Source organism: Giraffa tippelskirchi, chromosome 11 (assembly GCF_054371585.1).
Source record: "Giraffa tippelskirchi isolate mGirTip1 chromosome 11, T2T-mGirTip1v1.2.pri, whole genome shotgun sequence".
Classification (NCBI taxonomy): domain Eukaryota; kingdom Metazoa; phylum Chordata; class Mammalia; order Artiodactyla; family Giraffidae; genus Giraffa; species Giraffa tippelskirchi.
In genome coordinates this window covers 9249716-9275921 of record NC_137285.1, presented here as the reverse complement: position 1 = coordinate 9275921, position 26206 = coordinate 9249716, and the positions used below count along the sequence as shown (strand labels likewise).

Genomic DNA, 26206 nt, shown 5'->3' with positions numbered 1-26206 from the left:
TCCCTGGTCTGGGAAGATCACACATGGGACAGCTGAGACCGTGTGCCACAGCTACTGAGCCTACGCTCTCTTAGAGCCTGTGAACCACAACTTTTGAGCCCATGTGCCACAACTTTTGAGCCCATGCACCACAACTAGAGAGTAGACCCTGCTTGCCACAATTAGAAAAAACCTGGACACAGCAATGAAGACCCAGTGCAGCCAAAAATAGATTTTTAAAAACAAATATTAATAGGGAGACATAATAATTAGGAAATACGGGTGCGCTAAATCTATTTATTGCACAAATAGTTCCTTCAGCCCCACGAGTTACAGCTGGCTCTGTGCCTGCCAGGGACATCTGCTCATACATGCACTTGTTTGATTCCTGTCCCTGTTCTTGTTCAGCTTTGTAACTTCCCCAGGCCTAGTAGCACATCCTCCATAGAGAGGATATATGTGCTGAGTGAGCAAAAAGAGTGAAAATCATTCACATACAGAACATGTGAGTAGTGGCTTCAACACCATCTGTTCTAAACAACTTGAACCTTGCAGAAGAATCTGCTGTAGAATGATTTACAATTCATTAATTTTATAGTAAGTAGGAAAAGTTGCTTAAAATAATAAAACCAATATACATGTATATATAGCTACAACATAATCAATAGTTACGAGCTAAGAAGGGTACGTGCTACACCAGAAATAGTTAAGACAGTGGAAGCTCTAAATCTGGAAACAAAGATTGAGGCCCAGTTTAGAGAGGAGACATTTAAATATATTAGGGTAGAGTACTAGTGTAACAGAGAATGCGGAGTCCCAACCACTGGACTGCCAGGGAGTTCCCTAGAATAAACTTTAATGCTAATAAGACTGCTGCCAGGCTTCACAAACAAAAAACCTCAAGGAAATAAAAAATATTCAGTAAATACATGAGTGCCTATTTACCAGGCATTCTGTCCATTTTGAATTCTATCCTGGAGCTCGGACAATGTATGACTGCTAGTAATTCCCTGTAGTTTTTACTTAGAAGAGGTTCCAGTAGAAATGAGAATGGAGACAATACCACTGACACAAGAAAGTGAAAATATCCAAGCCTGAAAGAGATGTGGATCGAATCAGTAAAACTCATCATTCTACACAACCCACTTCGCAGCAGTTATTAAAAGCAACAGTGACAAAATCTTGGAAGCAGTGCCATCAAACCAGAACTTTATTTCACAATTAATGAACATCTGAGAGGAGGAAAGTAAATATGAACATGCATAATGAAAGCAGTGCTCAGGGGATCACAGTCAAAAGAAATTTAAGACAAGAAAATGGAAACCAGACTGAAGATGTAGTTCTCAGCTCAATTTGTTTTTATGGCATAATAGAAATGAATGGCAGTGCCGCCCTGAGACTAGGGATTTTTTTTAATAAACTCTGGTTTTTAATAACCTGGAACAGAGCCTGGTAATTAGTTGTAATTTACTGAGATATGGAATCTTGAGCACAATATAATGAAAACTGAAACCTCAGAGGAAAAATACGAAAAAAAAAAATACAAGTCATAAAAATATGATTATTGCTGCAAGGAACTTATAGCTATTTATAGAAATTAATCTAGGACTATGTCACATTGATGGAACAGTGAGAAAAGACATTTTTGGCTGATCTGCAGTTGAGTCTGATCTAGTTTCTTCAGGTTCAGTGCCTCTTCCTCTGGGGACATAAATCTCAAAAGGCTGCACATGGCTGAGCCCTTTCCAAGACACGAGAGGCCCAAGGTGTCCTGCCAGAAGGTTAGCCAGCCAGGTGACCTTTTGGGGCTCAGTTACATACATGTTGGGGTCACCCATCATCCCTGACAATGCTCTATGCAAATTCTACCAAAATGCTTCTAAAACGAGAAAAGACTCATTTCTCACCACCTTTTCAGAAAGCATCCATGGACGCCACCAGACTATCTCAGGGTTCATAATTCTTTTCTTCCAGAAAACAAGACGTCATCGTTTTGGGACCACTAAATTAATAAACCCTGAAATTAATAAACTAGACCAAGACCCACAAGTTTGTTTTCAATAGAATAATCAAATTTAAATGGCAATTTTAAAAACTGAAGAACTTCTCTCCTGTCTGTAGTTAAGAGTCCTCACTGGAGGTCGACAGTTAGGGGTGAGACAACAGGAAACCTGTAGCCTGTCATGAAATACAACTTGTAACTCCTAGCACCGATTTAGAATCTAACATTATTTATCAACATATTACAAGACTGTGACAGCTCTGTCAACGTGTGACTATGAAGTCCCTTTCTGGGATAAATAAGGCAGGAAAGGGCCTCCTGTATAGCCAGCACAGCTTGAAGTCCAGCCAGACCCTTACTCCATTTAATCGTGGACCTGAACATTCGCTGAACTATTTCACAGTGATCCGAACACTGGAACACAGCCTGTAAAACGGTCTGGTGGATGCATACCAGAGACCTCACATCCTCACTCTCTGTGCTTACAATACCAACGAAGTCAGTTCCAAGCAATTCTGGGATGTCCATAAGGCTGAGAAGAAAGAGACAACATAAGATTGATTAAGTCAGTAGTCGCTGGAGCATTAGAAATGAATCTCATCTCAAGAAACGCTAAAAGCACAGTTTTGTAAATGGCTATTTTCATTTACAGCTAACAAGTCTTTGACCCTAAGCCATAAATGAGGCATTCTGACTTTTTTAAGCACCAGCCCTAAGTAACACTTCACGTGGCTCTGTGAGACCCTAATCCGAGACAGGCACTGATCCATGGTGGAGGACGTTTAGGAAATGCTATTCCCTGCACTCGAGAGCCCCGGCCAGCTAGGACACTGACGTTCTGCAGCAGGTGTGGGACCTGCTCTGCTCCATCAGCTTCCGCATGTTAGTGCCAGGGTGGCCAGGGTGGTCCTGGTCAAGGAGGGACAGTGGTGACATGCCTGCTGAGCCCTCAGTCACTTCCCCGGTGCTTTACTCATCAGCTCCCCCAAAGCACGGATGATGGCTTTTGCTTCTCTGTGCTCCCCTGAGGTCCTGCACCAGAGGTCACTCCAGTACTTGAAAGAAGGAAGGAGAGGACCCAACGACAGGGAGGGGGTGACCATAGTGCCGAGAGCAGGAGAGGAAGGGACCCAGGTCCCGGTCACCCCACTCAGCTGGGCTCTGCTGTCCGGACAGCTAGGACCCAGCCCCACTGCACCCTCCCCCATCACCAGCCGCCCCAAAGCCCTTCCCGGCTTGCTTGCTGCCCCAGACAGGGTCACCAGGCACCAGCAGGGCAGTCGGGACCTCAGTTATCGGGCTGCAGCGGCAGGAGCCAGAGCAAAGTTGCCGCAAGGTCTATTTGAGGCCCAACGAAGGATCGAACAGACCCCTGTCCAGGCTCCCTACCAGTCAGGAAAGGAAGAAACACACAAGAAGAGGGGCAAGGAAGAGTCCAAGGTGCTGGGAAGCGGCCCTGTGCCCGGGGCTGTGAACGGGGGATCGGCAGAGCAGGGCCGGCTGAGCAGCTCCCTACCTTGGGCTGGTAGCCCTGCTTGGCCATCATCTTCGCCTCCTGCTGCAGCAGGGCGGCCGTGAGCTGCTCTTCCCGCCTCGCCTCCTCCTCCTCCTCCTTCTCCTGCTGGTCTGCCTCCCACGCCTGCAGCTGCCGCTCTGCCACCTGGGCACCAAGAGGAAAGTCACCCCGGACAGGCCACAGGCAGGGCCCTGCCTCTGATCTCGAGGGACAGCCTAGGGTCCCCTTGCTGGAGCATCAGTGCTGAGCACCAGTGCCCTCATGGGAAGGACGCTCATGGAGGTTATGTGTGTGGTCGTATGTACCTTGTGAAACACTTTGGATGTGGTCACGTGTTTGGTAGATTCTTTTGTGTTAACTATTAGGTACTGAACTGAATAAGAGACTTGGGGCCAGAGAGCCAAGTGCTTGCAGAGGCAACCAGGAAAGAGAGGTGAGGGGCAGGAACTGTAAGCTTTGCTTTCCTAGGAGATGGAGGACCCAGAGTGGGGCTGGACCTACAACCAGAAGGGTCAAGGTTCCAGTGGGAAACAAAAATGGATGCTCTGAGCTTCTGATTGTGGGCTGCCAAGACAAAGTCCAGCCCAGGCTATAGAAGTAAGTCAAGGGCCCCTGAGCCCCATGCCCTGATGGCGCAGCAACCCCGGCAAGGCCTGCTGCCCATGCGCTCGTCCCAGGGCTCAGCCCCACCTGGGCTTCCAGCTCCTGCTTCCTGGCTGACTTCAGTTCCTCACTCTCCTCTTTCTCACGACGAGCCGACTCTCTTGCCTCCTCAAGAGCTTGAATAAGTTGCTCTCTGTGTCTCAGGGATTCCTCCTGTGCCCGTCGGTTTTGTTCAATCTTTTCCTGGATCTGTTGTTGTCTTCCTGTCAGAACCTATCCTCAGCAGAAAGGAAGAGGGGAGGTTTTAGTTAGACTTTAACAGATGCCTCTTCCACCAGCCGTGGACCGCTCTGCAGCTGCACGGACACCAGACTAACTTCTCAGCCTCGGGCCCAAACGCACCAGACAAGCCGACTACAGGGTCAGCCCAGACAATCGGCTCTATTTCCCACACGTCCCCGTCACACACAAGGTGCACACGGACTGTGCGCGTGGAGGCGGCCGAGCACCAGAGAGATGGGAGCAGGCAGGGGTGGAGCTCCGTCCCCACAGACACACAGCAACAAGGTAACTCTCACTCCCTATCAGCGAGTGCCAGAAAAAGCAAGAAACCACGAGCCATGCAGGCGGCCAGAGGTAGAGTCGGGTCATCCTGCCAACCTTGTGGCTGTGAATTCACTGCTCAGAGCAGCAGAAACCTGGATTCTGGAGGATTCTGTCCAGACAATGGTCCAGTCTCAGCAACCACCTGCCATTCCAGACAGTCAGGCTCTCTGGACAGGATGTGTAAAGTGGCCACAACAAGGAGGGATGTTTTAAATGGGGGGAAAAAACATCAAAAGATGCAGAACATCTGGTATTCCTAAAAGTAAAAGAGCACCAGCTGGGACCCACTTTCCCACAGGTTCTAAAATGTAGCATGCTGGCATGCACAGAATACAAGGTCCATTTTAAACCACTTTAAGGTAACTTTCAATACATGGATAAGAAAGACTTTTTCCCCCCAAAAGATTTCCTTTGAGTTGGGGTATGTCTTATAAGGTACTACTTCTAAATGACAAATGAAACAGTCATGTTCTTTCGTCCACTTCCGGTGTTGCACCCCAAGAAAAAATCCTAAATATGGAGAAAGTTTCTGCAACAGGTGTGCATCAGTGTTTCTTAAAAGGCTCAAATTAGAAAAAAATGGACCCACAAAAGGAAATAGAAAAACTGTTGTCTACCCACGTGATATATGTCATCAAAATAATATTTACAAAGATATAATAATATATTAAAATGACAGAAATCAAACAGCTCAGTATAATAAGTAATATGTAGAAAAAATGTTATGCATAGAAATAGAAGCATAGAAGGAAATAAATAGTGGCTGTGGAGATGATAGGGGTCTAGGTGACTTTTTGGTATTACTTTTCTGTACTGAAATTTTTTTCTAGTCAACTTATATTACTTTCATGATGATATTAAAAGTTGACTGAAAATAACCTGAGAGGACTCTGTTCCCCGAGTATTCGGCAGGGTCAGCTTGTGGTCACCAACCCGACACCTGCCCGGCCGAGCTGCACCCCCTCCCGGGATTACCTCGCTCATCAGCCGGTCTCGAGCGCTCCTCTCGCGGGCCCACTCTGCCTCTCTCTTTTCCCACATTTCCTTGGCCTCTTCCCTAGGGAGACACAGAGCAGATGGCAGCGAGCTCCTTACCACCACCAGAAGAGAACCAAAGAACAATCAAGGCTCCAAGGCGCCAGGTAACGCACGCTTTCTGCAGGATCAACCTCCAAGTAAACTTTGAGTGGGTTACAGGTAAGGATAACTTCACAGAGAATACTACTGTCATAAGTACTTTTAAGTTCCCTTTTTTAACACTCCGTCTCCTTACAAAAAGCACTGGTGATGACATGCACCCGGGACATTTAAACACAGAAGTGAATGAAACCACTGGGACTGGAGAGGAAGAGAGGCACACCAGTGCCTGAGCTCTGTTACCACGTTCCTGCGGTCACTCTAGCTCACCTTGTGGTCCGGGCAGGTGAGTGGCCTTGACTCCCCGTGGCCCAAGTACTCTACGAGCCCAGCACCAGCCTGCACGTCAGGACTAAACAGGAGGACTGTAATGCACTTAGCACTGCGTCTGGCACACAGTAAATGCTCAATAAGTGTTACCTGTTATTCCGTTACTTCCCTCTACCTGATGAAGTTTTAGGATCCAGACTCATTTATATAGGCCTAACATGCATTCAATGTGTCCATAATTTATACAATTTCCTTTCCAATTTCTAAGGTTTCAGATGAACAGATCCTTACTTTAAACCCTAGTGGTTTCTACCTTAAATAACCCGAGGGAAACACCCACAAGCCAGGTCCATTAGCAAAGGTGTGCTCCTCATGAACGACGGACAGAGGAACAAGGATGGCTGTTTCAACAGCAGCAGATGACCCTCCCGGCGACCTGCTGACCTGACCTGCTGACCTGCGGGGACCGCGGCGCGAGGGGACGCCAGGATGCCACCTCTCACCTCAGCAGCATCTGCAGCTCCGCCTCCCGCGCCCTCTCCAGCTCCAGCTGCTCCTCAATGACCCGCTTCATCCAGGCCACGTCGGCCAGGGCCTGCTCCCGCCGGGCCTGGTGCACGCGCTGGTTCTCATCCTCCTCCTCCAACAGCGCCTGCAGGATGCGCTTGTCTGCCTCCTAGAGGACAGATGAGGAAGCGCAGTTACCGCAGGCCTTCTGGGGAGTCGTGGGCTGTTTCCAGAGCAGGCAGGGTGTGATCGCTCAGGGCCACTTTAGACACCACAAACGCCCAGGAGCTTCTCTCTGCCCACCACCGGGAGAGACCCTCTTCACCACATGCACATCCTTGCCCTCGGACACACCTGGCAGCCCAGCTTTCTAGAACACAATTTGCAAGCAATTCCACTGCAGAGGACGTAAGTTACAGAAATGCTCAAAATGCTCCCTGCAGCTGTTCCGTGAGAGGACAGCCAGCCAGGATGAAAGATCTCTTCTGTCCCGTCTCAGTGAGGGAGCCCGTCTAAATACTTCCCAGAAACACTGAGCAGCCAGCCAGAAAGGGCAAGCTCAGTTTAAGAACACTGGTCTTGAGGTCTGAGGTGTACTGTTAGGTACTGTGTTGAGCAATGCCATGTCAAGTACGTTCAAAAATGAAACCAAGAAGCCCCAAACCCACCACTTCCCTGAATATGTACAGCTCACCCCTGAACAACATGGGTTTGAAGTGGGTGAGTCCACTAACCACAGTTTTTTGTCAATAAGGATAGTACTTGTATTTTTATTTTATAGATCTTTAATATTTAAATTTTTATTTTATCTTAGAATATAGTTGATTTATCATATTGTGTTAGTTTTGCGTATACAGCCAGGTGATTCAGTTATAATGGAATATATCCATTCTCTTTCAGATCTTTTCCCATATAGGTAATTACAGAGTACTGAGCAGAGTTCCCTTTACAGATCTTTATATTACCTAAGTGGGGGAGAAGTGTCTGACTAGAGATTACAGTATGCAGACTCAACTGGGGTTTGAGCCCTGATTCTATCCAAACTGTCTTAGCTTCCTGCCTTTCAGTGAGTCATTTATCAGTTCCTATCAGTTCCTTTGTTTTTGAGGCAGAAATAACAGTACACAGGTTTTCAATTCCATGGGGGTCAGTGCCACTAACCCCCATGTGGTTCAGGGGTCAGCTGTATATCCAGAAAGAGGCATACGCAAACAGACACCTCTGGGGAGGGATCGCGGGGGCTGCTGGTCAAGAGGGGATGTCCCTTGGTGTTTTCTCATGAGAATGCACCTGTTACTAAGCAACGAAAAACATGCTTTTCAAAAGAAAGTACAAGCAACACCAGGCTGTCACTTCCGACTTACCAGTTCCTCTTGGATCTGCTGTGTGCGTCTATTGAGCTTCACGTTATACTGATGTCTCAGGAAGCGTCTAGAAATGAGAAGATATGGGTTGCCTTTAGCATTTATGACCATAAAGAATTCTGCAGAGATTAGACTGTTACTTCCTACAGATTGTATCCCTTCTGCTTTCAGGGTTACCGGGGCAAGCCTGAGAAAGTGAGAGGCTTGCCAGCCTGGGGCGGGCAGGCGAGGGGTGGGGGTCTTCCCACACGCACCCCAGTTCCGCCTTCTGCCGCAAGGCTGCCATCTGCCTCCTCTCCTCTTCCAGCCTCTCCAGCTCCCAGCGCTGCTTCAGCAGATTCTCCTGCTCCTTCTTCAGTTTGGTGGCCTGTGGTTACAGGACAGCAAACCCGGTTAGGCTCGTCATCCCTCATCTCCCTTTCTAGCAGACACAATCCAGCAAGAGCAGCCTAGCCACCTGGTACCCAGGATCCCCTCCCACCTCCAAGGCACTAAGCCCCTTGGCCCAGCTCACTCAGTCATCCCAGCTAGGTCTTTCCTAACCCCACCGACAAGAATGACCCCACATGACCCTGCACTGCCCACACTTACTGCAACTTAACCTGTCTCCCCAACCTGACACAGCCCCCAGCTGTATTCCCAGCAGCCAGTCCAGTGCTCGGGCACAAAGGACCCAGTTCTCGAATCATTCAGGCCTGGGGGAGGGGGGCTGCTCCCCTCAGCTGGACGGGAAGATCCAGCCCTCAGCGCTGCTGGGCACAGGGTTCTCAGAACAGCCTCCTGGACCAAAGATCCTCATGGTTTGTCCCAAGACCCCAAAACTGCTAGCCGAGGAGAGCTGTGGGCTGGCTCATCAAAGTCAAGTCTTCCAAGCGCACTTGAACTCCGGGTTCTCAGAGGCCCTCAGACAGCAGGCCTCTACCCACATCTGCGGGGACAGGTGTGATCCCCCGAGGGTTAGCGGTCAAGAATCTGGCACACAGCGGAGGTGCGGAAGAACCACCAGTGGGAACGCACGTCAGGAGAACCCAGCGTGGCTCCCCTTCTTAGAACCACCTCCCGGATGCCGTCTCCGTGTGGAGCAGCTTCTTAAATGATTGTTTCCTCATGAGCGGCTGCGAGTGAGGAGGCCCTGGCGGCCGGGGCGCGACCTCACCTCCATCTCCTTCACCTTCAGCTCCTCCATCTGCTGACGCAGCGCCTCCGCCTGCAGCTTACTCTCCAGCTGCCTCCTCTCCTTTTCCACTTTCATCCATTCCAGCGCTTCCCGGCGGGCCATTTCATACTCATTTTCAAATCGTTTTTCCTTTTCCTCTTTGGCGGCTTCTTGCTGCATGGAGCCAAAGGAACGTGGGGGTCAGCATCTGTAGCACAGAGCCAGTGAAGACCCCACCGCTGGTCAGCAGGCTGCAGGGCCCATTCTTCACTCCAACACGTCTACCCCTGAGCAGGCTGTGCACTTTTCAGCCATGAGGCCTGAGCTCAGCTCTCAAGGTGGGAACCATGGGAATGGTGCTGCCCTCAGAGACAAGGCTGGGAGCACAGTGCCCAGCATGGAGGAGGGGCTCAGGGACACCGGGTTCCTTCCCTTTCACACGTCAACAAAACACTTTCCAAAATGAACCCAGAGGCAAAGCGATGGGTCCACGAAGTGTGGACTTTCATCACCAGAGGTGCTGCTGTCAACCCAGGTTGAGAGTTTATGATATAAATTATATCCAAAGAGGGTGCCGGCAACAGAACAACCTTTAAGGATGCATGTTGCATCTACCATCAACCAGCCCTGGACGCCTGGTCTTATTCTGCCCCGAGAGTGATCACGCGGGATTCTTGTCTGTGCAAGAGCAACAAACCTTCTATTTTAACAGGTGTTAAGTAAACCGAGCAAAGGTCTATTCTTGGATTGGAGTCACTGAGATGGAAAACAAGAAACCAATTCAAAGACTTAGAGAGAGTCTCCCAACACATACCACACCTGTTTTTTTTCCTCTTTCTGCGTTTCCCAAGCGTTTATCACATGCCTCTTGTGAAGGTCCGATTCGATCTGAGGATGAGAAGGCAGAAAATATAAACTTCCTCACTGGTTCACAGGATGGATGTTCACTTGCTGAGCACCGTACCGTGGCCTGGAATGTGACCAGGTGTCTTATAAGGAAGTGCATGGTGTCCCCAACATACACAGTCTAAATGCAAGTCAGTAAGAAAACCAAAGGACCAGGCAATTCTAAGCCATCTCAAGAACTGGAACAAAGTATCAGAAACTTTTCTCCCAGTCCCCTTGGAGCTGAGTGGACACTGAAATGGAAATCCAACCTCAAAGGCTACCATGGTGGGTCTAAAGCCTGCCAAGCCCCAGGGCAGCAGGACCTGGGTGAGAAGAAGACTCAACTTTTTGCCTGGCTCCCCAAAGCTCCCTCTGCAAAGGAGCAGCTGTGAAGACACACACCACCTGTATCGATGGATGCAACAAATTTGGGGTTATTAATAAGAGATCTTGGGTTTAAAGAATGTTTTGGATCAGAAAATGAATTGCAACAATGTCCAAAGGCTTTTGTTTGGGAAATTGTTTATACAAGCTTTAAATTTCTTTCTCAACTTACAAACGTAAACATTTGCAACTAACTTGAATGTTCTGAATAAACAACCGAGTACCTGACTTCGGAGGATCCACTGAAATCTATGAGTGGCCGAGGAGAGGTTTAGTGCTAACCACATGACACACCAGAGCAGCCAGATGCTCTGTTATGACTGGCAACTTCTAAATGTAGTTATATGCACATAAATTAACACCACCAAATAAGTTGCTCAGATGGTAAAGAATCTGCCTGCCGATGCAGGACACCCAGGTACGATCCTTGGGTCAGGAAGACCCTCCTGGAGAAGGGAATGGCAACCCACTTCAGTATTCTTGCTGGGAAGTCCCACAGAGAGAGGAACCTGGCGGGCTACAGTCCACGGGGTTACAAAGAGTTGGACACGACTTAGAGACTAAATACAAATGTATACACAAATTGTAAACTGAACTAAATTAATGATTTCTGTCATGGGATTCTCTCCCTGTAGCCCAATCTCTGCTGAATGATGTCACCCCAGCCACAATGCCCCCCTTCTCTCCTCGCCCCAAAGTCTTGTGGATCTGCCCCCTTTCTCCTGCCACTGCAGTTCTGACCACCATCACTCACCTGGGCTGCAGCCACAACCCCTCAATTTACATCACCCCTTCCCACCCCCTCAACACTGCTGCTGCTCCCCAAAATGCAGCCAGGACCCCACTGCACCTCTGCTGAAAATCTCACAGGTGCTCCTGGGTGCCTCCAGGGAAAGGCCACCCAAGGCTGTCCCAGGTGGCCCCATCTGCCTACCCAGCCTCCACTGTTGGGTTTCCCCCTTCCTATCAGATGTCCCAACCTCTCGCAGCCTCTTGTAGATGTTAAATAACCAAATGAACCAGATCTTCTGTGTGGAGCCTCTTTCCAAAGTGGCTGGAGTGATCTCTTTTTCATCCCAGCACAAGATGTAGGTTTAAAAACAAGAGGAGTAACATGATTTCATCTACTTAGGCAAATCAATGGGAGGATCTCTTTGGTTTTCACCTCTCGAAGTTTGGGGTCATTCTTTTTCCAGTGTTCATACAAAAGTTGTTCAGCAATCTGCCAAGAAAACACAAAGAGGGGAGACCAACGTCGCTTTTCCAATCCATCGATGATTCAGGTAACCCACAGTGAAGTCAGCTGAGCCTAAGAGCTCCTCCACTGGCAGCCAGCACTGCACCTGCCCTTCAGACGTCCCTCGGGCCTCAGGAGGTGTCTGGCTCTCAACAGACACCAATTAGGTGCTGACAAATGACTCATTTCTTTGGCTACGCCGAGCGACTTGTGGGATCTTGGTTCCCCGATCAGGGATTGAACCCGGGCACTCAGCAGTGAGAGTGTGGAGTCCTAGCCACTGGACCGCCAGGGAGTTCCCACAAGTGACTCTTATAATGGTGATAAAAGGGGCCAAAATCTGATGCTACAGAGGGGTCCTAGATGCTAAAGATCTATTTCAAAATGTACGGCAGCCTTAAAAACAGAGCTTGGAGACCACCACTATACATGACTGCTTTGGAAGTTAAGTTAAAATACACCAGTCCCAGCCTTTCGTGGGACCAGAAAACTAGAATAAAGATAAAGGACTCAGATATAATGATTTAAGGGGCCCAAGAGAATAGAGATGACTCCTGGAAAACACACACGAAGAACGACTCAGAGTCAGCACTTTTCCCAGCTGGCTCAAGTGAACTGCCATCTCATCAGGTCAGAGCCCCCAAAGGGGACCCCTCCTGGCCTCACTGACAGGCTGGGGACTCAGGCTTCGGAGCCTCCTAAAGAGCTACACAAAGTTACCAGCTTCCTCTGCTCCTCTCGGGCTGCCTTCAGGTTCCCGTGCTGCTCCCGGATTCTCCCTTCCCTCAAGTTCATGCTCAGCCTCAGCTCCTCCAGTTCCCTGGCCAGCAGGTCCTGCTCCTCCACCAGAAGCTGCCTGAGTCTCTGCCGTCGGGCCTCCAGACGCTTCCTCCCCTCCTCCTTCATCTTCTCCCGCTGATAGGCATGCATGCTGGGCGAGAGGGGCCATCATCAGCCAAGTGTGCTACAGCTGCTCAGGGGGATGCAGTGTGCGTGGGTGCCAGAGGCTACGGCACACAGAACCTGGTGACCTGGGAAGGTGTCCTCCGGCCAAAGTGAACAGACCAGGTAATAGAACCACTATGCATAACAGAATCTTGTTCTTGCAAGACGAAAATGTACAAGGGGTGTATATATGCACGTGTTAATATTATCTGAGCAGTTACCATGTACTACATAACCTGGATGGTTTTTATAGTAGCCATGACATAAATCCTATATAGTAGGTTCTGTTTTAACCCCACTTCACTGATGATGAAACTGAGCCTCATTCATACAGCAAGTGACACAGTCAGAATTGCTATCTAGGTCTGTCTGACACCAAAGCCCATGCTTTTAACTTTCGTGTTTTTGTATCTATCTCTCTATACAAAAGACTTCCCTGGTGGCTCATACAGTAAAGCATCTTGCTTACAATGTGGGAGACCTGGGTTCGATCCCTGGGTCGGGAAGATCCTCTGGAGAAGGAAATGGCAACCCACTCCAGTACTCTTGCCTGGAAAATCCCATGGACGGAGGAGCCTGGTAGGCTACAGTCCATGGGGTTGCAAAGAGTCGGACATGACTGAGTGACTTCACTTTCACTTTCTTTCTCTATACAAAAATGGGTGTGTGCTTGTATCTATATTTACACACAAACACAGATGAAGAAGTGTACGGGAGGATATGGACCAGACAGTTCACGGTGGTTCTCTCCTGGGGAAATGGGGCTACCAAGGGACTTCCAGATTCTACATAAATGTCTCATCATCTTATCTTTTTCAGTCAAATGTGTTACTTCACTGATGACCTTTTTTTCAGTTTCCAGTTGGAAAGACATCACCATGTAAGTATCCATGGAAATCATCACATTTCCATGCAAGTATCCATGCCGGCCAGCCACCCTCCCCCAGGTCCTTGAGTCAGTCACATCTCCTGGCAGCAGGTGGCCCTCCAACCCTAAGGGAAGGTGCTCACCGCACAGTTACCTCCGCTGGTAGGAGGCCCTGGAGCTCCACTCGGCCTGTTTGGAGCTGCAGATGTTGGACACCTGGAAGTAGCGGCTGTTCCAGTCCCACTGCTGCCGAAGATGTGCCTCCTGCTCCCGGCGGCGCTGTCGGGCGGCCTGCTGATCCAGGAGCCGCCGGCTGCACCAGGAGGAGGGCAGCGTGGGGAGTGCCATCTGAGGAGAACAGTGGCGCTAAGAACAGGAGCCTGCTGCAGCCCCTCATCCCTTTGAGGCTCGGTCCTCACCCCTGGGCTGTACACTGGAATCGCCTGGTAGAGCCTGGGCCCCACTGCAGACCAATTAAGTCAAAAAAAGTCTCAGTGCAGGCTCCCAGACATCAGCATTTTAAAAATGACTTGCTACCAGGACCGCAAATCATCTAGCTGAAGAAGCCTGGCCTGCACCCAGCTGTGAGCCTGACATCATCAAGGGCAATGAGAGACAGGGAGCCAGTCCTGACGACACTGGACTAGCACACCGGGGTTTCTGTGCTCTGCCTAAGGTAACAGAGAGGATAACTGAAGGTATATGGATGTGGGCCAAGCCCTTGACTTATATGACCTTTTCCATTGTTACTATCACCCCAATTTTTCTTTTTTTTTTTTGGCAGCTGAGGAAACTTAAATTCAAAGAAGTACAATGACTTGCTCAAGATCACAAAGCCAGGAAGCAGAGGAAATTTATACAAGAGCTGGGAGCCTAATTCATGTTAGTCTAGGATAAGAGCCCAAGCTCTGTAGACTGCAAGACGGTACCTGTTGGGACCAACATGCCCTGGCTGTGAAGTGAAATGAAAGTGGCTCAGTCGTGCCCCACTCTTTGCCGACCCCATGGACTGTAGCCCACCAGGCTCCTCTATCCATGGTATTCCCCAGGCAAGGATACTGGAGTGGGTTGCCATCTCTAGATGTCACAGCTGGTAATGTTCTGGATGAGCATGGAGGGAGATCCCTCCTCTCACAGGTGGAGAAACTACCACTCAGAGGGAAGAACCAATTTGCACCAGTCAAGGGCCTATCTGGGGGCACGGCCGGAGACTCGAAAGCAGAACCAGCCTCTCCGGACACCTCCCCCCGCACCACCCCCGGTCCAAAAGCTGCCCCAGGTGCAGGGTCTACACAGTGCCTGGCGGTGACAGTGCTCAAGGAGCTTCTGGTGAATAAACAAACTCAGACTTCTCCGAACCGGGAGGAAAATGATCAGCGTCTATAAGTCAAGCTAAGCCTGAGGCTGCCAGGTCATGATCGGTCTTCAGACTGTGGCAGCCCTCAAACACTTTTCTTTGCCCCATGGGCCGCCTGCGGATACATCTTTGCAAGAGGATTCAAGAAAATGAAGATTCCGGCCCCAGATGAACCATCAACAAGCTGGGCGGCTCTCTGAACAAGCCGCATCCCTCTCAGCCACATATGACAAAAGCGGTTACAGAGGAAAGGGTCGGACCCAGGCCGCGCGGGGAGCCGAGTGACGACTGGAAGCCGAACCCCCGGGCGCCCCGCGATCGCATCCCTGCACGGCGGGCGCGCTTCCCGCCAGCGCGGGGCCGACTGCTGCGGAGCTCTGAAGATCCCGACCCCAACGCCGGCCCCCGGCCGAGCCCAAACGCCCGACTCACGTTTCTCTGCGCGCCGGAGTTTCCCAAGACTGCCCGGGCCCAAGGTCCCACAAGCCCCAACCAATCCCTGCCCGGCCCACGGCGACCCTCTCGGGTAGCGCTGCACTTACGCCGGCCGTTTCCCCGCTCGTTGCCGAGGCAACGGGCCGGCGACGGAGCGCCGCGAGGGCCAAGTCTCCTGCAGCGCGATTACTCGGCGTGCAGAGAGAGAAAAAAGGAGCCTGTGTTTTTCTCTGGTGCCCCCTCGCGGTGGACGGGAGCTCAACCGCAAACGTCGCTCGTCTGAGGAAAAGGATCCATTCACTACATCAAATTCAGGATGGTGGCTACCTGAGGGATGCAGGTGAGCGTTGGGGGAAATCAGAGGGATATGATAGGGAAGGTAATTATAAGCCAGTCGCCCTTAAACCTGGCTGCACAAGAAAATCATCTGGAGAGCTCTGAAAAATCCAGATGTCCAAACCGGACTCCAGACAAACCCCATCGAGCTCTGAGGGAATCAGTGGTTGTCTAAGCCCCCCAGGCGTGTTCAACGTGCAGCCAGCTCGAAGAACCGCTGGTGTAAGTAGGTTCGAGCTAGTGGCAACTTTCTATTGTCTTAGGATGGTGGTGGGTTCAAGGGTGTTCCTTCTATTAGTATGTTTTGTAACTCACATGTTGCGTGTATCATTTTATGTATCAACTATTCTCTTTTTTTTTTTTTTCAGACTATTCTCTTAAAAAATAAAATTAACAGGTTGGGAATTCCCCAGCAGTCCAGTGGTTAAGACTCCCCGCTGTCGCTGCTCAGAGACTAGGTTCAATCCCTGGTTGGGGAACTAAGATCCCACAAGCTCTGCAGTGTGACAAAAATAAATGAAAAACAAAAGTGTTAACTCTTTTATTCATGCTCTTTTCATTTTCCCATTTTTGTCTTCGTTTATTCTTCTCTTCACTCTTTCCTCCTTTTTTAAAAAATTTTATTTATTTGGCTGCCTGGGATCTTAGTCGCAGGCACTCCCGTTTTCTAGTTGTAGCATGTAGGTTTAGTTGCTCTGCCGCATGTGGGGACCTAGTTCCCCAACCAGGGATCAAACTTGGGTCCTCTGCATTGCAAGATGGACTCTTAACCACCAGACCACCAGGGAAGTCCCCTCCTTCCTGCTTTTATTCACTTCTCTGTTTTTCCGGGATGCAGTATAATGTCTGGTTGAACAGAGTGATCTCTGTTGCAGCCTCCACCACAATAGTCGTGTAGTCTTGGACAGGTCACTTCATCACTCTGAGCTTCCATGTCCTCATCTGTGAAACAAGAATGTTCAAGTAATTGAAAAAGAAGCCCATTAGACTGGGAAGGCTGTGACACTTCCGTAGCCTATGCAAGTCAACCTCAACCTAGGCCAGAGCCAATGCACCCAAATTGGAGAAAATGAAGCTTAGCAATCACAAACAGCCAATTGGGCTTTCGCAAACAAAGCAACCTCTTAAGTTACAGTCAATCAAATTATTTCCTTGCTTTCACATCTTCTTTCTAAAAACCTCTCTCCTTGATCCTGCCGGTGGAGTGTTCTGACCACCTTTCCTTTGCCTGATTCAGATCAGCAAGTCTTGAAAGTTTTACTGTGCCTCAGGGTAGCTTTAAACAATACCAACAGGCTGCTTTCTACAGTTGCCCTTAGGAGAGGAAATGAAAGTTTAAAGGAGAGGACTCAGGAGCAGAGCACCCGGTGCATCTCAGGTGAGCATGCTCTCATCTCCCCCCCTTTTTTTTCTAGTTTTTTGGCAGCAATGCAGGAGATGCAGGATCTTAGTTCCCCGACAAGGGATTGAACCCGTGCCCTCTGCAGTGGAAGCACAGAGTCTTTACCACTGGACCACCAGGGAAGTCCGTCTCACATCTCCCTTTACTCAACACATGTTTACTCAGCATCTGTCCTGCCCCGTATGTGAGATTCCCCCAGAGTTAGCCTCTGATTGGTCCCAACCCCTTGGGCCAAGCTCACGGCCAGTCATCTATATTGTGTCCCCAGTGGAGAAGGGGAGCAGCCACCCACTCTGCTCAGCCCTGCCAGAGCCGCTCACACAGCAAAAGAGCCTGATTAATACATAGTTGTTGATGGGCCTCCTTGAGTGTGATAGGAACTTCAGAAATGTGTGAATTGTGCTGTGGGAGACTAGCCTTCAGATCCTGGTGTTGCACTTCTTGGCAAGGGCCTTCCACTCTCTGGGTCTTAGTTGCCTCATCTGTATAATGGCCTTAAAGGACCAAACAAGCTCGACTACTGGGATCAAGGGCCTAGGGCTTGACTGACCTTGTCCTGGAAGCCTGAGGCCCCAGGCCATAGCCTCTGTCCTTTCTTCTGGGACAGGAACCGCAGCTTGTAGGTTGTGAAATTTGCCCGAGGAATCACAGCTTGTAGGTGGTAAGCCCAGCCTTGAACCCAGTTCTGTCTGATTCCGGGGCCTGGACTTGCTCTGCCACTCCGCAAGGTTAGGGACCATTATCTTCCCTGCTATGGTTCTAGTCCCCAGCACAGTGTAGTCACTTAATAAATATTCATTGAGAATGAATGAGTAGATTTCCCCCAACTTTGCCCCTTATTTTTCTCCAAGAGAAAAAGGGAAAGATGGTGTTGAAAGAAAAAGAAAAACAAAAAGGAACTAACATTGTTTGAATGCTTACCACGTGCCAGATGCTTTTAGATGTATTTTCTTGTTTAAGCTTCCCTCCAGCAGGTGAGGTTCCTGCCCTCGTTCTGCAGATAAGGAAACTGAGTCTCAGAGGTCAAGCAAGTCTCTTGCCGGCACCATGAGAGCCAGGATTTATATCCAACTTCCAGAGCTTGTGACCCTCTTTTCAGTCTGCTTTTCCAAAAGTGTGTGGCTTACAGATATAGCTCTTAAAAGAGGCCAGTAGATGTGGACCAGTTGGGCCATATAAAGTGCTCAGGAATATTAAATATTTTGTGACAGGTTGATGACTATGGCCCACAGAGGGGTAGCCCTGGCAGGTAGCCATCGAGATGGACTCTGCACGCACAGGCCCTGGGCCAGCGCACTGTTTCTTGGGGCTGTTCTTGGGCTTGTTTGGAAGTGTTCTGGCAAGAGAAGGGAAAACAGGAATGGGAGTGGCATGGTAACACTGGAGCGGCTTCCCTGTTAGCTGAACGGTGACCGTGCTGGAGGCCATGCAATGCCCTTACATAAGCAGCAGGTGGCGCTGCCGATGCACATTTGTCTAGGCTGGGTTTTCACAGCGTTTCATCAACCACCCTGGGCTGGCCTCCCCACCCTCCCTGAAGACAAGGATGTCTTGTAGACAGGGAAGCTCAAAGACTCTGGGGCTACAAGGCTGCCTCTCAGAAGTCCAGTTTTGTGTTTTAATAATAATAACAACAGGAATAATAATAAAGGTAGGTATTATCCATGAGAAAAATGTGTAAAAGGACTTTTTCATCCGAAACAGTGGTTGTCACTAGGGGCCAGGATTAGGCATGATTTTAATTTTTCTCTCTGGGTTTTTAATTTTACAATGGTCACTGTTACTTGTGTAATTTTGTTAAAAATAAAGCATTGGGCAACTTGCCTGGCAGTCCAGTGGTGAAGACTTCGCCTTCCAGTGCAGAGGGTACCGGTTTGATCCCTAGTGGGGAAGCTAAGATTTCACATGCCTCTCAGCCAAAAATCCAGAGCATAAACAATAGAAGCAATATTGTAACATGTTCAATAAAGACTTTAAAAATGGTCCACCTCAGAAAAAAACAATCTTAATTAAAACTTGGGTCGGTTGATCATAACATATTGCACGTCCCCCATGCTTTATACTTATGAGGTGCTTTCCATGCATGAGTTGTCCAACCCTGGCAGTTCTGAATTGCCAGGAGAGCTTTCTGATAAATCCTAATGCTTGATCCCCGAGACAGAGGTTCTGATTGCATTGGTCAGGACCGGGGCCTGGACATCTGATATTTTTTAAACTTTAAATTTCAGAATAGATTTAGATTTACAGAAAGTTTCCAAAGAAAGTACAGAGAGTTTCCTTATACTTCACACCAATTTCCCCTGTAATTATTAATAACATCTTATGAACATTTCATACACCCATAGGACAGACATATGACATGAGTTTGGGGATAAAATACACATAAAAGAGACAAAAATGACCACTTTAACCATTTTTAAGTGTCCAATTCAGTGACATTAAGTATATTCACAATGTACAACCATCTCAAAGTAGGATTTTTTAATTTTACTTTGTATTTCTTTTTTCGATTTTTTTTTCTGTTTCAACTATTTAATGTAAAAAATCTGGTCATGGGAATACAAATCATTATTATCATTATCACTCTGAGGCTCAGACATCACACTGTGGGTATGTTTCCATAACCGGGGTGTTACTGGCAAGAGAAAGCATGAGTAAACAAAATAACTATTCAAACACTCCTTTCGTCGGGCAGGTTGGCAGTCAGCTGCAGCCCACGTGCACAGAGAGAATTCCGAAAGAATGCCGCTCGGTGGCAGCGAGGCAGGGGCCTGGACTAGCGTGGTTGCTTGAACTCCACTGTTTCATCACTCAGGCTGGTTTCCCTTCCCACGGCAGAATTTCTAAAGACAGGAGTCACCACGTGCACACAGCACACTTTCTGGAAAACAGGTGATGTGTGCATCTCTCGCTTTTATAATCAAAGTGTAATTCTTGAACCATGCGAACCACTGGGGAGGAGATGTCAGGGGTTCTCCCCCTGCTCCCTCAGAGGAGGTGAAGCCTAAGAACACTCTCTTGACAAGTCCCCCTGCTGGATCTGACATCACCCCAGCTGGAGAACCACCTGGCCCTGCAAGGCAGGGCTCACCCATCCAAATCCCTTCCTCTCTAGGGGAACCGAGGCCCAGACATGGGGAGGTTGTACCCAGATGAGATCAGTGGCAGAGCCAGTATCTCTAGTGAGACCTGCTGGTGGCCTTAGTGCATGGAGGCAGCAAAGAAGAGGAGACTCGGTCGGCACCTGCTTAACACTTAGTGTGTCTAGGAATTATGGGTTATCACAACTCCATTTTTCAGATGGGGAAACTGAGGCTTAGCGTGGCTGGCCCGTATGATGTGTGCCAGGCTCCCACCCCAAAGCTTACACTGGTTCCATCCTGCTGGACCATCATCAGATCTGGGCACAGTCCACAGAGGTGGGGCATGGAGCCAGCCCTGTGTTTTCCATGCCTTTCCCAGACATGGGCACCCACTAGCCACCCCCAGATGGCAGAGAGCCTCCCGTTCCTAAGTACAAGGTGACTGGTGGCTGGTGTCGGGGCAGCTCCCTTTTCTGCTTGACCTTGAGCCCTCCCTGGCTCCCCATCTCCCTCCACATGAAGCCACACTGTGAACAATCCACTGAACCTGGCACGGTCTGGCCCCTGGCCAACTTTGCCCAGCACACTAGCCATTGTTTTTTTGAGTCTCACGGCACTATTTTTGCTGTGCTGCTCCCCCTGCCTAGAAGGCTCTTTCCCCTTCTGACTCTTTCTCATCCTTCAGGTCTTGGTATAAATGCCTCTTCCTCTGAGAGGCCCTCCCCTCAACCCCTCTAACCCGGTCAGGTCACCTAGCCTCAGAACACACTGGAGTTTTCCTCCATAGTGTTCATTGCAGTGCTCAGTATATGATTTTAAAGAGTAACATCCTGCCCACAGTGGACTGCAAACTTCATGAGAGCCAGGGACCTGGCTGTCTGGATTCTGGTATGTGTCCCAGCCTCTGCTGTGTTGCTTGGTATACAGTAGGTACTTAATAAATACCTTGAGAGTGGGTGAATAAAATTGTGGCCAGTGGGGTGCTACATCCTCATAGTCAGGAGTGTGGGTACATGGACTGGAGGCCACACCTCTGCCAGAGAGGTTTGCCACACAACCTGGGCAGTGTGCAGGACTGGTTTCTAAAAATTCAGTGCGATCTCTGTTGAGCAAGCACCTGGGATGTTCCCAGACTCTTCTGATGAGTTTCAGGAGCCTTCTCCCTGTCCCCTGAGCTGAGCCTACACTCCACTCTCTTTGGCACAGTGACGTCCTCACATTACTGGCCTGGGTCCTGCAGCCAAGCCAGCTACCTGGGGCAGCAAGAGTGAGGGACACACCCCCAGAGCCACTAGTGGAACCAGAAGGCAGAAGGGGCTTTTTTTTTTTTTTAATGGCTTCAGCTTAGTTCATTTATTTTATTTTTTAAAATTTTATTGGAGTGTTGTTGATTTACAGTGTCGTGTTAGTTTCACTTGTACAGCAGAGTGAGCCACTTATACATATACATATGCTCACTCTTTTTTTAGATTCTATTCCCTCATAGGCCATTACAGAGTATGGAAGAGAGTTCCCTGTGCTATACAGTAGGTTCGTTCTTTCTTTATTTATTTGGCGGCATCAGGTCTTAGTCACATCTTTGTTGCCTCTTGTGGGCCCTTTCGTTGCAGCACGTGGACTCTAGTTGTGGCTTGCGGGCTCTGTAGTTGTGGTGTGTGGGCTTAGTTGTTTCGAGGCACGTGGGATCTTAGTTCCCGGACCAGGGATTGAACTCACATCCCTTGCATTGCAAGGCAGATTCTCAACTACAGGACCACCAGGGAAGCCTCAATAGGTTCTTAATAGTTATCTGTTTTCTGTGTGTAGGAGTGTGCACATCCCAGCCTTCTGACTTATCCCTCTCCCCCTAGAAAGGGCTTTTGAAATACTTGTTCCAGACCCACCTGCTCTGTGGGGAAACTGAGACTCACAGAGGGAAATAGTCTGGAAACCAGTCAACGACAAGAGTCAGGACCAGATCCACGGGGCCCCTGAGAGGTGGGCCTGGCTGCTTTCACTCTGCTTCCACCCGGAATTACTGAGAGCTGGGCAGGGCATTTCTAGAATCATCAACAGTCTCACCTTCAGCATCCCCAAATGACTTAGGCCAAGCACCAACCTGTGTCCCAGGTGGCTCCTTAAATCCTTATGTGCCGTCTCCTTAAATATTCTCAGTACATTGAAGGAGGGGCTATTAGGATACGCATGTTACAGATGTGGGAACAGACTCAGAGAGGTTCCGTGCTTTGCCCAGGGTCATACAACTTGAAGGGGCAGAGCTACAGGGTCACACAGCTAGAAATGGTAGAGCTACTAATAGCAATGGTAGTTTGTTGTGACACTGTCTTAGGTCAGTGACCTGATTGGGTTCCCTTACAGCATTTTTTCCCGAGGCTGCCCCTATGGGTAGAAAATGAAGCAGCGTTTCACCCTTTCCTCTGTGCTGTTTAAATGCCCAAAATACTATTTTCATGCAGCAACCGAAACAAAAAGTGTTCAAATATTTAGCTGTCGTCTGTGGCACTGTTTTCCTGGGATGGCAGCAAGCAGGCCTGCTGGCGAGCGTCGCCGTCGCGTTAATTAGGGAGAAGCGGCAGACGGCCCCGCAAAACTGCAAGGCGGGTTGGCTCGGCGGCTCTTCACACCCAGAGGAGTTGGCTCAACAAAGCCAATTTGGCACGTTTAATCCTGCTGAAAACCTGGCAGTTGGGGAGGTGACATCACTGGAATCAGTTACCCCCACAATTGCCAGTCCTGGGTAGAAATAACTCAAGAAATCGATTCATAATAACCACACCATTCATCGAGGCCTGCCTCCCTGCCAAGCCCCCCACCCCCCGCCTCCACTGCCAGGTTTCCATTAACCTATTAAGCCCCACATCAGCCCTGAGAGGTCATTACCGTGATTACTATCCTCATTTTACTGGTGGGATAAACTGAGGCTTAGAGAGGGGAAGCGTGTCCAGCTGAGGAACGGCCCTCAGAAAGATCAGGTGCTATCCCCTGAGCCTCTCAGTGTGACCTGATTTGAAAAAGGGGTCTTTGCAGATGTGATTAAGGGTTGAGATGGAGAAATCATCTTGCATTATCTGATGGGCCCTAAATGCCATCACAAGTGCCCTCCTTATAAGAGAGAAACAGGGGACCTCCCTAGGAATCCAGTGGTTAGGACTCTTGTGTTTCCACTGCAGGGAGCACAGGTTCGATCCCTGGTCTGGGAAGATCCCACAAACCACATGGTGTGGCCAAAAAAAAAAAGAAAAGAAAAAAGAGACAGAGAGAGACTTCTCATACACAGAGGAGAAGACCATGTGAAGACAGAGGCAGAGGCCAGAGTTACGCAGCCACAAGTCAGGGACACGTGGAGCCACCAGAAACCAGAGGAGACAAGGAACAAATTCTCCTCTAGGGCCCTCCCAGCATGTGCAGCACTGCCGACACTTTGACTTTGCCCCAGAGACACAGATTTCAGACTTCCGGCCTCCAGACTGTGGGAGAATAAATTTCAGTTGCTTGAAACCAGCAAGTTTGTGGTCATTTGTCACAGCAGCCACTGGAAATGACTTGCCCATGGCCATACAGCTATGAAGTGGCTCAAAACATAGTAAGTGCTCAATAAACACTGGTGTGGTTGTTTGGACACTATGTCGTGTCCGACTCTTTTGCGACCTCATGGACAGTAAACTGCCAGGCTCCTCTTTCCATGGGATTTCCCAGTCAAGAACATTGGGGTGGGTTACCACTCCCTTCTCCAGGGGATTTTCCCGACCCAAGGATCAAAGCCACGTCTCCTGCATTGACAAGCAGATTCTTTACTGCTGAGCCACCAGGGAAGCCCTCAGTAAATGTCATCTGTTACTATTATTATGACCATATTATGACCAAATCAGCCTTGGGAAGCTGATTTCTAGGGTGAAATGTCCAAAAGACCATGAACTTGGTCTTTTTTATCCATCCCAACAGACACTGTTGGGAAGGGACCATCTGAGTCACCCAGATTTGATTATTTGGTTTGGGAAGAAGCTATTAACACAGGTGGAGTCGGTTCAGGAAAACAATGAAACTTGGTAGGATGAACACCTCACTCCCACTGAGTCAATGCCAAGCACTAGAATTAACTCCACTGGCCAAGCTGGTCCTGCAAATCAATTTGAGAGCAGGTTCGTAGCTGATGGAGCAAGTGTGATGGCCCAACAATTCAAAAAGATGAGGTGGCTCCTCTGTGTCTGGAAGTATCTCCCACACAAAACCTTATTTATTGTTGACTACATCCTCTGTCCTCTTTAGTTCAGAGTAATACCCAATACGTATGTACTGAATTTGTGAAGTTTGCCCCGCTACAGTAAACTAAAGGTGGGGCTTGATGGTCCATAGCTGACGGCCCCAGCTTGCTAACGTTTACGTGGCTCCTCCCTGTGCCTTACATCCCCTCTTCTCCCTCCCCTTCCCACCCAGTCCTTTCCCTTCCATTATGCTTTGCTGTTGTTTAGTTGCTAAGTCGTGTCAGACTCATTGTGACCCCATGGACCGTAGCCCGCCAGGCTCCTCTGTCCATGGCAGGTGGATTCTTTACCACTGAACCACCTGGGAAGCCCCCTCCTCCACTTATATTCAATAACAGTTTGATCCAGAAGCTTCCCTGCTGGCCCTGTGGTTAAGAATCCATCTTGTAATGCAGGGGAGATGGGTTTAATCCCTGGTCTGGGAACTAAGATCCCACATGCGGGGCAACTAAGCCCATGCATGTGCTGTAATAAAGAATCCAGCATAGCCTAAACAAAAGTTTGATCCACTAGGGGGTCCCAGCAACATCAACGTGAGCTGTAGGGGGAGGGGGATAAGATACATGCTGGTCCACAGAGGGGTGTCATAGCCCAATGGGATAAAAAGAGTGTCCACATGTGGTGAGGGTGGCCCCACCATGGGGGCCAGAGCTTGTGTGAGTGAGGAGGGCATCCTAATGGAAAAGCAGCTTGGCATGGGGGGTCAGGTGGCCTCCCAGTTGGCATCAGTGGTAAGGAACCCAGCTGCCAATGCAGGAGATGTAAAAGATGTAGATTCGATCCCTGGGCCAGGAAGATCTCCTGGAGGAGGGCATGGCAACCCACTCCAGTATTCTTGCCTGGAAAATCTCACGGACAGAGGAGTCTGGCAGGCTACGGTCCCTAGAGTCACAAAGAACTGGACATGACTGAAGCGACTTAGCATACATGCCTGGGGTGTCAGAGATTGAGAAGGGTGTAGAGGGTATCCCTGTTGGGTAGAGGGCAGCAACAACAATAAGAAATCATGATATATGGGGTGGGGGTTGGTCAAATAAGTGAACAGACTGAAAATACTAGGTTTCTCACTGTCGGAGAGGTTACCAACGTGAAAAGACTAAAATTAACCCTGTGGAGTTAGGTTGGAATTGGATCTATTAGGGTGAACTCGTGTTTTTCAACATCAATAGAAGACCATGGAAACAAATATAGATATAAATGAATGTGTGTATGGACTTCCCTGGTGGTCCAATGGTTAAAAATCCACCTTGCAATGCAGGGGGCTTGGGTTTGACCCCTGATCGGGGGACTAAGATCACACATGCCACAGGGAGTCTCAGCCCACACACCCCCAACTAGTGAGAAACCTGAAAGCTGCAACACAGATATCACATGCTGCAATTAAGACTCAACGTAGTCAAAAAGCACAAGAAGAGCCTGGAATATCTTGTGCCAGACAATAAGGAAATGTTTAAAGAATGATAGGGAGACAGAAGCCAGCTGAAAAGGACCATCACGGGCTGAGTCTAGGATACACTGGGCGCCTAAATAAATAATAACAGCAATGGATTGTAACCCATGTAATCAGAAGTCTGTACTGATGAAAATAAATAAATGGAAAGTCTGATGAGAGATGGGATAGTAGTCTCAAAGTACCTTCCTATGAACTATGTATTATTTTAAAAGAGGAAAGAGGAGATTCAGAGGCTCTCTGAGAGTGGTGGGGATTGTGGAGAGCTGGAGATTCCATCCCAAAGCAGGCACTTAAAAATTTTGTTGTATGGATGGGTAGGCATCAAGACATCGCATTCACTCAGAACAACGACCCATCTCACCACATCAAACCCATATTCCATGGCAAGACAGTTTTTCTAGACTTGAATTTTTGAT

At 49.0% G+C, this 26206-nt stretch overlaps 1 protein-coding gene and 1 long non-coding RNA gene across 13 annotated transcripts; one reads left to right on the top strand and one right to left on the bottom strand.

Moving 5' to 3' along the window:
- Window positions 1-1161: 1161 nt before the first annotated feature.
- Window positions 1162-15399, bottom strand: TCHP (trichoplein keratin filament binding). Of its 11 annotated transcripts, none has more exons than XM_081546160.1 (13): window positions 15080-15399; window positions 13617-13810; window positions 12370-12580; window positions 11578-11634; window positions 9960-10028; window positions 9141-9314; window positions 8239-8351; window positions 7985-8051; window positions 6617-6789; window positions 5682-5763; window positions 4188-4373; window positions 3498-3641; window positions 1162-2513 (listed from the first exon to the last, which is right to left on the bottom strand). In XM_081546160.1, exons 2-13 carry the CDS (start codon window positions 13808-13810, stop codon window positions 2481-2483), a joined length of 1503 nt encoding a protein of 500 aa, XP_081402286.1. In that variant the 5' UTR covers window positions 15080-15399; the 3' UTR covers window positions 1162-2480. The 11 variants fall into 11 exon arrangements, with proteins under 11 accessions (XP_081402286.1, XP_081402288.1, XP_081402282.1 ...); XM_081546162.1 differs by having other exon boundaries at window positions 13606-13810; window positions 15252-15399; XM_081546156.1 differs by having other exon boundaries at window positions 15252-15399.
- Window positions 15148-23573, top strand: LOC145527858 (uncharacterized). 2 transcript variants are annotated; one of them, XR_014069959.1, is made up of 4 exons: window positions 15148-15594; window positions 16828-16968; window positions 19688-19884; window positions 23246-23573. It is a non-coding gene; the product is annotated as an uncharacterized LOC145527858 (long non-coding RNA). The 2 variants fall into 2 exon arrangements; XR_014069960.1 differs by lacking the exon at window positions 16828-16968.
- The last annotated feature ends 2633 nt before the right edge of the window (window positions 23574-26206 follow it).

Excerpts from the sequence above, each read along its gene's own strand:
- TCHP (XM_081546152.1), bottom strand. The coding sequence starts at position 14,499 with ATGGATAGAGGAGCCTGGTGGGCTACAGTCCATGGGGTCGGCAAAGAG. Across the intron at positions 3,642-4,187 it reads AGCAGGAGCTGGAAGCCCAG|GTGGCAGAGCGGCAGCTGCA; the intron begins GTGGGGCTGAGC and ends CTTGGTGCCCAG. Across the intron at positions 2,514-3,497 it reads AGCAGGGCTACCAGCCCAAG|CCTTATGGACATCCCAGAAT; the intron begins GTAGGGAGCTGC and ends CTTTCTTCTCAG.